The sequence below is a fragment of the Haliotis rubra genome, unplaced genomic scaffold, assembly GCF_003918875.1.
Source record: "Haliotis rubra isolate DU_JTF1 unplaced genomic scaffold, ASM391887v1 Scf1048, whole genome shotgun sequence".
Classification (NCBI taxonomy): Eukaryota; Metazoa; Mollusca; class Gastropoda; order Lepetellida; family Haliotidae; genus Haliotis; species Haliotis rubra.
In genome coordinates, this window is record NW_025764946.1 from 171,132 (window position 1) to 185,381 (window position 14,250).

Genomic DNA, 14,250 nt, shown 5'->3' on the forward strand with positions numbered 1-14,250 from the left:
GTATCAACCAAGACAGCAGACCTGACCACCTGATCCCGTTAGTCACCTCTTACAACAAGCATCAGTTGTTGAAGATCAATTCTAACCCGGATCTGCTACTGGCAGGAGTAATACACTGAAAGGTCTCAATCCCTTGTGTTACATGTTACCCATATGCGTAACGTATGTGTGTGTGAGTGCAAGTGGCACTCAAAGATATTCCAGCTGTTTGACAGTGACCTGTAAATGATGGAGATCCAGACCACACAATCTACTGTTTAATTTGCATCAAACGATCCTCACTGTCAAGGTACAATACATTGCAATTTGTTATGCTGGACCACACAGCTTGAGTGACACATCAATCTTACAAAATATAGACGACAAAGATCCTCTGTTTGTTCAAACCATCACAAGAAATCAACAATTTCATTGTAACAAATGGTTTATTTTCAAGTCAACAGTGAAACACAGATATCGGAAAACTCTTTGGAAGGTAACACATAGACTATGCTGTAAGAGATACCAGCCTGTATGAAAGGAACTGTTCAACAACCACTTTATGCAGGTGATCTGTTTCCTGGTTGGCAATAAACAGCAGAATCTGCACAGTGACCCAAAGCTTGTTTGTTTCTTCCCTACAATACCCAATATTTGCTAACTGAATTGTGAAAACAAATGACTCAGGGTTGTGATTCAATTGCAAAGAGGGAGAGAATATGAACTTATGAAATGAAAGGAGTATCAGGATACGAAATGTATCACACCGATACTATCAGGATATATAACATATTACACCAATATTATAGGCATACGAATCATTTCACACCTATATTATTGGGATACATATCGTATGACACCCATATTATCAGGATACGAAACGATAATACCCATATTATTGGCCTACAAATCATATCACACCTATGTCATTGCAATATGTATCGTATCTAACCCATATTATTGCGATATCAATCGTATCACACCCATATTATCGGGATATGTATTGTATCACAGCTTCATTGTCATTAAAGGAGTATCATTACGGCTTTAAGGACATTGTCTCAAATTTCATGAAATAAGTTCACAGCAATGCAAGATGGTATATTATGTTGTACTTATATGACCAGAATGAAGCTTTGTGAAGTTTTTGTTTAACCAGCCAGTCAGCACTGACAACTGCTAAACTGCATATGCAGCAATGAGGGAAAGTCATTTCACTTCAACTACCACTATGGGCAAGATTATATAAAGTATCCAATATGGAAGTGTCAGTAGAAATCTGAAATCTAAAAGAAGACAAGGAGAGGTTGAGCAATACATAAAATGAGCAATCGTTTAAAAGACCCTGCATAGAAACACATCGTTTGCCATGTGCATAAATCTGATTGTTTAAGGATATGTTTCATATGTATGAAAGAAGACTGTAGCAAATGTGTAATGATATCCACGTACTACATGACTGCCACTAGAGGTGGGTTTATCCTGAGCTCAACTGGGTTTACTATTGTCTATTCAGAGCTTGTGACACTGAAAAGACTAGATCAGCTATATGAGGTCGCCTTACACATACACATCTTCAAATATGACATCACCGAGGTCCTCCTCGCCACTGTCCTGTGGGATCTCGATTATGTTGAGTTTGCCATTACGATCCTCTGGAGATTCTGGATCACTGATGGATTGAACTTTTGCCTTAGTTTTATCTTTTTCTGAAGTTTTCTTCTTGTGACTTTTATGTTTATGTTTTTTATGCTTTTTGGACCTTTTGTGTTTTGTTTTAGAGACACTACGACTGGACCTACTATTTTCTGAATCGCTGTCAGTGGAGCTTTCTGTCTTTTTAGCTTTATGAGTTCCATTTGACTGACCATTACTGGAAGTTTGGACATTTTCCATGGAATGTGATGGAGACCTTGACCTTCGACCTTTTGATCGTGACCTTCTTTTACTCGATCTTGATGGAGATCTAGACTCTGATTTGTTACGTCTTGTAGTTCTTGACTCCGGAGAGACTGGTGATCTTGACTTACGATATTTTAACCGTCTCGATTTTGGCGACCTTGAACCAGATCTGTGTCTGACTGATCGAGACGGAGACCTAGATTTGCGACTTCTTGACCTTGATCTCTTTCGACGTGACCTTGATGGAGACCTTGATCTTGATCTGTTTCCTCCCTTCCATTTTGGTGACCTTGACCGTGACCTTGACCTGTCATGCCTCCTACTTTTGTATCTACTGTCATAACTATGATCACGTCCATTGTAATCAAACCTGTCTCTATGTGAATAACGATCTCTTCTGTCAGACCCATACCGATGATGGTTATCCCTTTGGTCTGAACTTCGATGGTCTCTCTCAGACATTTCGTAATCTTTATCTGCTAGCCAGAATTCATTTCCAGGGTTCCTGAATACATGGAGAAAGTTGCAAGATTTCCCCTTCGGACACCTCTTGACAAAAGACTGACCTGATAATGAAAAAAGTCCAATATATATGTTTGTATCAAATTAATGTAAATAAATGTGGTAAATGTAAACTTGATGTATTTTGTTTGCTTTATTTGTCTGCAGTCTGCAATATACAAACTATATCAAAGGTGTGTGTGTGTGTGTGTGCGCGCAATCATTTCTCTACTGCTTTCTATGTGGTACTCTAGTTTTTCACCCTAAAAAGTCACACAACTCACCTAAACCTTCCAAGTGCTCGACATCAAGTTGATATAATGACTGGTAGACGGTCACTACATTGTCTGAGAGTGGGTATCCATGTTAGATTGTTGCATGGGATGTCAGTGAGCTTGTACAAGGGCATACTCAGCATACTGAGTTTTGTAACTCTACAGGGGTAAAAATACAGCAGTACAAACCAGTTGGGGCTTTATACTTTTGTTAACATTGATATGTTATATCTGTTCATTATAACCAAGATCTACGGTAATGTTGGTTCGTTGTTTAAGCCCGCACTCAGCAATATTCCAGCTACATCGCCCCTGTCTGTAAATAATCGAGTCTGGACCAGACAATCCAGTGATCAACAGCATGAGCATCAATCTACACAATTGGGATATGATGACATGTGTCAACCAAGTCATCGAGTCTGACCACCCAATCCCTGTAGTTGCCTCTTACAACACATGGATTACTGAAGACCAATCTAACCCGGACCTTCACGGGTCTAATAACCATCTCGTACTGATTCCATTACACGTGCTGACATACCACATATTGCTGACTTCCACCTGGCAATGTTGATGAAGACACAAGAGATCTGCCGGCCTCCGTACCACCGGCCATTGAACTTGACAAACGCCTTCTGAGCATCATCCTCACTGTGGATGAGAGAGAGAGAGTGAGTTTAGTTTTACGCCGCTTTTAGCAATATTCCAGCATTATCACAGCGAGGAACACCAGAAATGGGCTTCACACATTATACCCATGTGTGGGGAATCGAACCCGGGTCTTCAGCATGACGAGCGAACGCTTTAACCACTAGGCTACCCCACTGCCCTCTCACTGTGAATGAAACAACAAACAACAATAATGACGTGATATAACAAAGTATGATATGGATTTCAACTTCTTTATTATAACAACACCTGATGAAGGGCAAGAAGAGGCCCAGAAACACTGACTGACATCACGGCGGGGGACACCAGAAATGGGCTTCACACAAGGCCCAGAAACAACGTGTTCTAAATAATAAAGATGTTATAATCCATATCATACATTGTTATATTACCTGCCAACTTCTAAATGGCCCAACAAGCATCTAACGACCAAGTGGTACAGTCCTACACTTCTATCGGAGGCAGTGGTCATCAAACATAATGTAAAAAAACATAGCGGTAGACATGGCAAACAAACACATCAATCATTTATCAATCATTTCTCAACCACTTTCCTTGCTGAACAGATTAACTGTGAGTATGGTTTATGCCGCTTTTGGCAAAACTGCAACAATATCACAGCAAAGGACACCAGAAATGTAAACTGTAAACAAACTGTACCATGTAAGGAATCAAACCTGGGTCTATGGTGGAACAAGTCGCCATGTTAACTATCCTCGCTTACTGTAGTATATGCTTGAGGTAACTGTATGTCGAAGGAGCTGGAGTGTGACAAGCTGCGGACACCTACCGTCGGTATTGGACGTAGACATTTCCCCGCAAATGTGGCTCACAGTTGCAGCTGACCTTGAACTGGATGACCCGACCCATGCCGCGGAACTCTGGCAGCACGTCGTTGTAGAAGTCCGTAAAGTTCTCGTACAGCTCCTTGTCGTCATACTCTAGTGCCAGATCTGTGGAGAAAATCAACTTTTGTTTGTTTGGGTCATTTGTCAGTGTGAGTGTGAGAGTGCTGATATAAGCAATATCTTCCTGTAAAACTGGCTACAGAACATATCACTTGAGTGTGATCAACAACACAATGACATCACAGGACAATGCTTTCAGATCATTGTGAACATATTTCCATGACATCACATTCACAATCAACTGACTAAGCTCACTAGCTACTGTAGCTAGTTGGCTGTAGCTTTCACTCTTAACAAATCAGTTATTGCAGTTTACAAACTGAAAAACTGGGAAAACGATTTTGAATGATGCACGACCACCCGGGTGTGTTTTGATATCAAATATGTCAATGTTTGCTGATAAACCTTGTCAATAACCTCACACAGGAAGTTTCCAACTTCTACAGAACCCAACACAGACAAAGAAAACATAATTACTGCAAATCTGGTTTTGCAAATTAAGAGCTCTGACTAACCCAGGCCCCCCAAGAGCGCTGTGATGGTCCTCTATCTAAGACTCTCCACATCAACCATCTACATTATATCTGGGCACAGAGCACGCAACAGCCCTTACCTGTGTCATTCTCATCCACTAAACTCTGCTCCAGGCGGAAGTTGGCGAACATCCCGGGCAGCATGATGGTGCAGCTCGACTCCGGGTACGTGTGTGAACGTGAGCACCTGAGACAACAACACACACACATGAGACGTAACACGCATACGAGACACAGTTGAACTCGGGGATTGGGCACTTAGATTTATTTTTGTGACAACGTATTTATTCTTGTGGCGTGGTGGGTGGTGATTCCAAACTCCAGCAAGGTATATCAGTGGGCAAGCATTATAAAACTGATGCAAGTCTGGACTGGTACAAACATTTCACATGCATACACATCATAAAAAAATCTTGAACACGATGTCAAACCACATTCCAATTAATCTATTCTGTATAAAACACAAAAGATAAAACATGGTCTTGTAATCTTGTTTATCAGGTAGTACTCTCAATGAATAGCAACTGTTTACTTCAACACTGAGTTCACTCTATTAACCAGTCTGCATCCACTTAAATCTAAAGTAATCAGTCCATAAGGCAGGCAATAAATCAACATAAGTCTACTTAACCTACAGCAATCACTCTATAAGCCAATCTGCAAGTCAACACGTATCTACACCAATAAGTAACATGTAATGAAATCCCAACAAAGTTTTCTCTGCAGCAAGTTGTACCGTTCAGCAAATCTGCAGGCTCCTGTTTTCATGAAGAAGGGACACTGGTCCCGCTCCTTGCCATACACCATGGGGGCGATCGGGTTGTGCCAAGCATCCTGAAACATAATACAGCAGACTCTAAGGAGACTAATCTCTTTAGTACAAGCACTCTGTGAGTGAGCTGAGTGGGTTTAACACATTTTGAATAGGATTCCTAGCTGACACCCAGGACCATGGGTATGTTCTTGACAAACCTAGAAACATTGGTGCCATCTTGGATTCAAACATACGATAAAGATTTTGCATACCCACAGCCTGACTCTGCTCAGGGGAATTGTGGCATGACAACCAGTGCCTCTGTATCAACAATGTACCAATTGAAATCATTTTCTGTTTAATTATACGTTAATAAACCTGTTGCAAATATTCCTCAAGTCTGACAAGCCTAATATCATCTTTATCTACATGGCAGAGATTCCAGACTGATTAACATAACATGGGCCTAACAGAGTATCACAGTTGGACAGATGGTCGGACAGACCGACAGACAGACAGACAGACAGATAGAGTATGCGAAGCAACTGAGTGAGTAAGTTTAGTTTTACACCGCTTTTAGCAATATTCCAGCAATATCACCACATCCCCTACTCAAAAGAAGGTCAGTTCCTATCTTATCTGTCACAGCTGGTGGGTACTGCAACACACAGCTGTGTGGGTGGTCCTTAACTTCCTGTGGGTAACATACATATGCATACATACAAGTGTAGACAATGTGGCTGTTAATGGTGTCCAACAGTTGGCAGGCTGAGTATGGTTTTACGCCGTTTTTAGCAATATTCCAGCAATATCACGGCGGGTGACACCAGAAATTGGCTTCACAAGTTGTACCCATGTGGGGAATCGAACCCGGGCCTTCGGCATGACGAGCGAACGCTTTAACCAATAGGCTACCCCACCGCCCCGTTGTCCAACAGGCTTGAATTGCTTGTATATAAATCATCTATAGTAGCAAGCTGTGTGAGGACAATAACAAGTTCTTAAACACCAAATGTAATTGCAAGTAACATAAGAAAGCAACATCTGACCCAAACTTTGTCATGCAGTTTGTCAAGTCTTGGCCTCAATCATTTGTTCATATCAATCAATAGTCCAGTCTGGACCAGTCAATCCAGTGATCAACATCATGAGCATTGATCTACGCATGACATACGTCAACCAAGTCAGCGAGCCTGACCACTTGATCCCGTTAGTCGCCTCTTATGACAAGCATGGGTTGCTGAAGATCAATTCTAACTCAGATCTTCGCAGGTCAAGATTCAGCTGGGGTTGAATGTGTAGAATATGATTAGGGTTACCTGGTTGTCATTGGCTGTAGCTTGTTGAAGTAGTTGAGCCTGTGGTCACCATGGACAGTGAAACAGAGAGCATGTCTACATGATACTGATGTTAAGTCAACTCAAACACAAATGGCAGGTATCACTGGCCTACATCATGGCTGTGACATAAAGATATCAGATTGAGTGAGTGAGTGAGTGAGTGAGTTTAGTGTTATGCCACACTCAGCAATATTCCAACTATATGGTGACGGTCTGTAAATAATCGAGTCTGGACCAAACAATTTCAGTGATCAACAGCATGAGCATCGATCTGCGTAATTGGGAACCAATGACAAGTCAGCGAGCCTGACCACCCGACCCGTTAGTCGCCTCTTAACACAATCATGGGTTACTGAAGATCAATTCTAACCCAGACCTTCACGGGTCAGATATGAGATTGAATGATAGCTGATCACCTAAATATGTCAATATGATGACCAACAATAACTATTAACTTTCATACATATCGGGCCCCTTTTTCTAAAGTGATCGTAAACACTAGGCCTGACACAACTCATACAGTTTCTAGTGCTACGATCGCTTTGTGAAACAGGACACTGATTGATGTACTGTTGGTGGCTTGGAAAAGTTACTGACATAGCATGATACGGACAATTTTACATTTTACCAAAAATTTCATCATTCAAACATTGAACTTAATGAAAGACGATTGTTGAAAGGAGTTCCGCAGCTACCAGCCAGGCAGCAACATTGGAGATACGTAATGGCGGCATGAACAATCATTACTAAATGACTTATTCAAACAATCCCTGGTTGAAAGTGCCAGAAAAACACCATCCACTACATAACTGAACCACCCACGATCAGCCATTTTGCAGCCAGGTCATTTGGTGGTCAGCTATCCTCGTACTGAAGACATCAACACTGACCACAAGTATGGATGCTTTGCTTTAATTGTTGTTTAACGCCACACTCAGCAATATTCCAGCTATATCACGGCAGTCTGTAAATAGTCTGGACCAGACAATCTAGTGATCAAAAGCATTGATCTATGCAATTGGAATACGATGACATGTATCAGCCAAGTCAGCGACCCCCACCTCCCGATCCTTTTAACCGCCTCTTACGACAAGCATGGGTTACTGAAGACCAATCCTACCCCTGTACATTCACGGGTCTAAGGTAATGAACATCATGAGATGCCCCTACGTCAACACATGAGAAAAGATACAACATTCTTGAGAGGAACTTGAGTGGGTTCAGTCCCTGTATGAATGTACTGACGTTAAGGAAATGATGGAAGCATCTGGCACACAACAAAGTCAATATCACGTATTCATCCTTGCATGGAGCTTGCATCTCTTTGATACCTCAACAGCTGTGTAAGGATACATAGGTAACAAATTTGGGATTCTGGGATTCACAACATCTGCATCCTCGATAATCTCCAGGGTATACGTTCCGATAAATCTCCACTAATACAATTATAGGGCCGAGTCGTAGATGCATACAGGGTACTAGTTCATATTTATCGGAACATATACCCTGGAGGTTATCGAGGATGCAACATCTGATGTTCAAGAATATTTACACAACACTGAACAACGATGTATCACATACTACACGGAAAGTTACTCGTCAATTTCATAAGAAAAATACTTTATGTCTATCGATAAAATCATCCTGCAAAACCTTTTTTTATAAGAATAGTTTTGAATATGTCAAAGTTTCACATTTAGAAAAACTGAATTGTTCTGGAACTTATTTAAAGGTTTGTGTACATAAGAACATGTATTTCTTCTTTTCAACATATTAAAATGGTGGATTTGTGAAGACATAGGTTCTGATAATTTTAACATCTGAAATAGATTTTAGTATATCGTTTATCATCGTTACATATTTCCACAAAAAATTGCTCATTTTTCTAAAAATTTACAAAACATTCAATTACAAGGTTGTCCATCCCTTTTAGAGTGGGTCAAGATGTTATTTCTCATTCTTCCATTCAAATTTCGACAATGACCTTAGTGGAATCAGGTGTGCCTAACACATGCTGCCATTACGCTACGAGAGGACAAAGCCTCCCCATCAGTGTGGGTAGTGCACTGTGTGTAGGATATAGAAAGTCCACCAGGCTCTCGCTCCATGTCACCTGTTTCTCTTTCTTCTCTCTCTCTATCTTCTCCCTCTCCTCTTCTTCCGCCTCCTCCTTCTTCTGCCGTTCTTCCCACTCCTCCCGAATCTTTCGCTGTTGGAAATATTACAGGAAAAGAAAATATAGTTAACCAAAAGATAATTACTTTCAAATACTAAAAAATACAACAATAATGAAGGTTATTTTCTATTCTGTTTTCTATTACAGACCAATATTAAGGCCTGTTAAACAAAGTAATCTTACCACTGCTAAGATGACTGCAACTCTCACAGTTTAACACTAACTTACAGGGCTCGATTTAAGATATGTTAACCTACTTGCACCAGGTGCAACCTGAGATAAAAACCTGGTTGCACCAGCCAAATTCCAGCTGCACTGCTCTTATTGCAATGTGTAATGAAAGAAATAGGTTACTGAAGTATTCAAAGTTTAGAAGAAAAATGAGCTGACATAATTATGCTTAAATGTTATATTTTTTGTTGATAAAATTCTAAACAATTGACTTGCACCTGGTGCAAGTTAGACAAATTACTGGGTTGCACTTTGTTACATTGGGTTGCACCAGTGCAAGTAACAAACCACTAAATCGAGCCCTGACTTAGCAGTAGGTCTTTGTGCAAAGACTGTTTACCTCCCACATTAAACATGTCAAGACATCAGATCAACAACAGGTGAATGACTGAGATAAAAAACCATCAATATCCCATGAATTATACCTCCGCTTCGAGTCTCCGCTCTTTTTCCTTCTTTCTCTCTCTCCTGTTTGGCCAGCCATTCTTCTTCTGCTTTCTTCTCTCGTTCCAGCCACAGTTCATGCTGCCGCTGCCTCTCTTCCTCCTGTGCCTGTAGTGCCGCTTCATCCTCAGACTCGCTCACAGACCCAGCTGTAATGTATGGCCCCAGCATTAGAATAACCAACGCTTGAAAATTACCCAGGCTCAAAAAACTTACCAGTGTGTCGTTACAAATTATGTAAAACCATCCCACCAGCAAGATCCCCCCAATCTTTGGCAGTATAGTGAGTGAGTGAGTTTAGGTTTACGCCGCTTTAGCAGTATTCCAGCAATATTATGGCAGGGGACACCAGAAATGGGCTTCACACATTGTACCCATGTGGAGAATCGAGCCCTGGTATTTGGCGTGACGAGCGAATGCTTTAACCACTGGGCTAACCCACCGCCCCTTTGACAGTACAGCAAGAGTTGAGCACTGCAATACTGGGTGGTTCTCCCTTTGACAGTACAGCAAGAGTTGAGCACTGCAATACTGGGTGGTTCTCAGGTAAGGATAGGTCCTCAGCCACCTGTGCAGGTCATAACGAGAGACCACTGCAATACTGGGTGGTTTCCAGGTAAGGATAGGTCCTCAGCCACCTGTGCAGGTCATAACGAGAGACCACTGCAATACTGGGTGGTTTCCAGGTAAGGATAGGTCCTCAGCCACCTGTGCAGGTCATAACGAGAGACCACTGCAATACTGGGTGGTTCTCAGGTAAGGATAGGTCCTCAGCCACCTGTGCAGGTCATAACGAGAGACCACTGCAATACTGGGTGGTTTCCAGGTAAGGATAGGTCCTCAGCCACCTGTGCAGGTCATAACGAGAGACCACTGCAATACTGGGTGGTTCTCAGGTAAGGATAGGTCCTCAGCCACCTGTGCAGGTCATAACGAGAGACCACTGCAATACTGGTGGTTCCTCAGCCAGGTAAGGATAGGTCCTCAGCCACCTGTGCAGGTCATAACGAGAGACCACTGCAATACTGGGTGGTTTCCAGGTAAGGATAGGTCCTCAGCCACCTGTGCAGGTCATAACGAGAGACCACTGCAATACTGGGTGGTTCTCAGGTAAGGATAGGTCCTCAGCCACCTGTGCAGGTCATAACGAGAGACCAAATGGATCAGGTGGTCAAGATGTGTCTATGCATTGATTGTAGCCTGACTCAATGTTGCCAAGTTGACAATATCTATCACTGGATTGTCAGGTCCAGGTTAGATTGTTTACACTCTACAAGCAGCTGTCACATAGCTAGAATATTGCTGACAGCATCATTCAACATTAATACTAAACAAAACAAGAGACATAAGAAGATGGCAATACCCCCGGCTCCCATAAATTTGAAAGAACAAATCATCTGACAGTTACTTAAAGTCCAACTTGATTTTTTTGGACTAAGTCCAAATCGTTCCCATGGAAATCATGAAAAATGAAAATGCCAAAAATCTGCAAATAGCAAAAGGCAATACTTCAAGATCTGTTTGATATATCTGTCTAGTCTTGTAGAAGAATATCCGAACGGTTTTCTAAGTCCAAACAGTTGTGATCTGCGAAACAAAGCTCACCCCTCTCTGAAAGATTTGAGACTGGAAAGTCTGAATCGTTTCCATGGAAACCAAGAAAATAATAAATCACAAAAGTCTGTAAATAGCAACAGGCACCACTTAAGGTTCTGTTTGATATATCTACAAAGTTTTGGAGAAAACTATTGAACGTCTTTTGAGTTATGCTCCGGAAACGAAGCCCACCCCTCCCTTTCAGACTAAGTCCAAAACGTCGAGGGGATAAAAAGCCTTCATTTAAGTTGCTTGATTGTTTGTTATGTAACACCACACTTGACAATATTCCAGCTATCTCCATAATCTGGCGTTTGCACATAATCAAGTCTGGGCCAGACCATCCCAGGGATCGGGATAGAGAACTTTGACAATGGGCCATTTTCAGGATAATAAGCCATTTTCTGAATTTAGAAAACTGCCCTTGTATCAATAGTAAACTTCAAAATTTTAATGGGCCATTTTTTATTATATATAACTTTATTCAGTAGAAAGGCTGCAGGCCCATGTACAATATATATTACAATACAAAAGGTATGATGTGCACAATAACTAGAACATATTTTTATATATTCACAATAATAATTCTAATGAGCAAAATGGCCCATGGCCCCTGCCTTTCCCAGTCCCTGCCATCAAGTGATCAAAAGCATAAGCATCAATCTACACATTTGTGACAAGAGTCAGCGAGCCTGACCACACAATCCCATTAGAGGTCTCTCGGGTTGCTGAGGACCAAATGTAACCTGTATCTTCACTGGTACATTTTAGTTGCACTAGAATTTGTTACAAAATATAATACACTGAGACCTTATTAACTCAATTTACTTGATCTGGGCAAAAGATTACGTTGTCTTAAGACACCAGGGTGTTGTACAAAGCAAATTTAGTGTGAAGCTGATCATATCTCCGATAATTTAGGATAGGTTTACGTTCATCGTAGCTCTAAGGTTCGTTTGTACAACAGAATACTGAGTAAACAAGGTTCTGACTTTATGTCAATAAAAATCAGAGAGAGACAGAGAGAGTATACCTTTGTCGGGTGGTTTCTGCTGATCCTCCAACTGTCGCTTTGCTCGTCTTTTCTGTTTGCGCATCATGGCTTTCCATTTTCTGTGACTAAATGCAAGAGAAGTGTAAAACACATAAAACAAACCTACCTAAATCTTGCTACTGCATTCGATTTTTTAAAGTCTGCTTATATTCATTAGACTCAAGAGAGTACACCTGACAGCAATGCTTTTTCATAATAGATAATTTTTTTCGGACATCATACATTTTTGAACGGCAGTGTTTACTCTAGCCCAAACGAGGCGGGTTGTGTCACACAGACATTGCAGATACTCAGATGGTCTGTGGTCTTTAAGATGAAGCTGTCTTTAATAAGTTAGTGAACGTTTTACAACTGATCATACAATCGGGAAAACAATGGATGTTCTTATTATATCCTAAGCACTAAAAAAACATAATGGAAGATATCAAACATGCTAACAGGACCGAATTAACAATAACTGAAAAACCTTTTGATAGTTCTATATGGGTGCCAGTCAAATCGCCCCAGATACAAAATGCCGCAGCAAATTTTGTCAAAATGCCCCGGATTTCTGGTCAAATTGCCCCAGCGGGGTAGTCAAAATGCCCCAATTTATTTAAAATGATTAAATATATGCCATAAATGCATAGTTTTTCTCAACTTCGATATCATATTCTTCATATATCAGTATCCCGGTGTCTGGGGTTTTCGATGATGTATGACAAAAAGGTAATTTTTATCTGTAATATCATCTGAAGTTTTTATTTTACTAACCTTGAGTGATAAAGGATATATTCAACTATTTCATACACAAATATGAAGTGTTTCCTACAAAAATAATGTTGATGATATCGTATCGGCGAAACTTTTGCTGCTTGCCACGTCCGGTGATTTTGTATGGGTTTTCGACGATGAGCCATACTTTTTGCTCCGCACTGTGAGGGAGTGTTGTGATCACGTGGCTTCCTGTTTATATTGCCTGTCACTAGCAGACGACTGATCTTACTGAATTTTCGCTTGCTATTTTTGGTTATAAAGGCAATTGATTTTGCATCTATTGGTACTAACGATCTTGGGTAAATAATATTGATGTTTGTTTGCTTTTTATACAACTCAACTTCCGGATTTCAATTGTCAATAAAACTTCTCACGACAGTGACCGGGCATCCACCCTGCCGATGAAACTGCTTGTACACTCCGATCGCGTGCGTACTCCCCCAATATAACGCTAGCAATGCAATCGTCGAAATCACCAGAACGTCAAATTCAGCTCGCTTTGGGATATTGTAGTATAGATAGTATAATACAGTAATATTTCTGATATATGTTCCATTAGTAAACAGATGAGAGCAAAAGTAATATTCCTGTATTCTATGCATTTATGTCATATATTTAATCATTTTAAATAAATTGGGGCATTTTGACTATACACCAACCCCCACCCACCCACCCTCACCCGGGGGCAATTTGACCAAAAATGGGGGGCATTTTGACCAAATGTGTTAGGACATTTTGTTGCTGGGGCGATTTGACTGGCACCCGTTCTATTTATTGTAGGATTTCCAGGTTATCCCATCTCAGACAGAAGAACTATGTCAATTATCTGCCACTACTCAAAATCAAGACTTTCGTCAATGTGTATAAGTGTATGGTGTAAACAAAATGAATTTGACATCTAACAAATGACTGCATCTTTTTTTCTAATGTCTTTGTCAGTGTATAACACTGATCGTTAACAGACACAAGAGCATGAAAATAAATGTCAAACATACCTCATCTTCTGGGTTGGACACATTTCTGTCGTCACGTCGTTTGTTTTCACTGATTCCATGCTGAAAATTTGTTGCCTAACTGTAGTACTTCCGGTGAGGAAGTATAGTAACACACGCGAGTACACAAAAACTGATGA

At 40.8% G+C, this 14,250-nt stretch overlaps 1 protein-coding gene across 1 annotated transcript; it reads right to left on the reverse strand.

The window, feature by feature from the left end:
- Window positions 1–406: 406 nt before the first annotated feature.
- On the reverse strand, window positions 407–14,218 carry LOC124275463 (U2 small nuclear ribonucleoprotein auxiliary factor 35 kDa subunit-related protein 1-like). The gene is given in 11 exon segments (XM_046711040.1): window positions 407–2,447; window positions 3,199–3,308; window positions 4,117–4,279; window positions 4,848–4,954; window positions 5,504–5,601; window positions 6,841–6,879; window positions 8,975–9,070; window positions 9,694–9,726; window positions 9,728–9,861; window positions 12,342–12,427; window positions 14,114–14,218. Coding segments are annotated over 11 exon segments (1,833 nt in total). The 5' UTR covers window positions 14,173–14,218; the 3' UTR covers window positions 407–1,539.
- Between the last annotated feature and the right edge of the window lie 32 nt (window positions 14,219–14,250).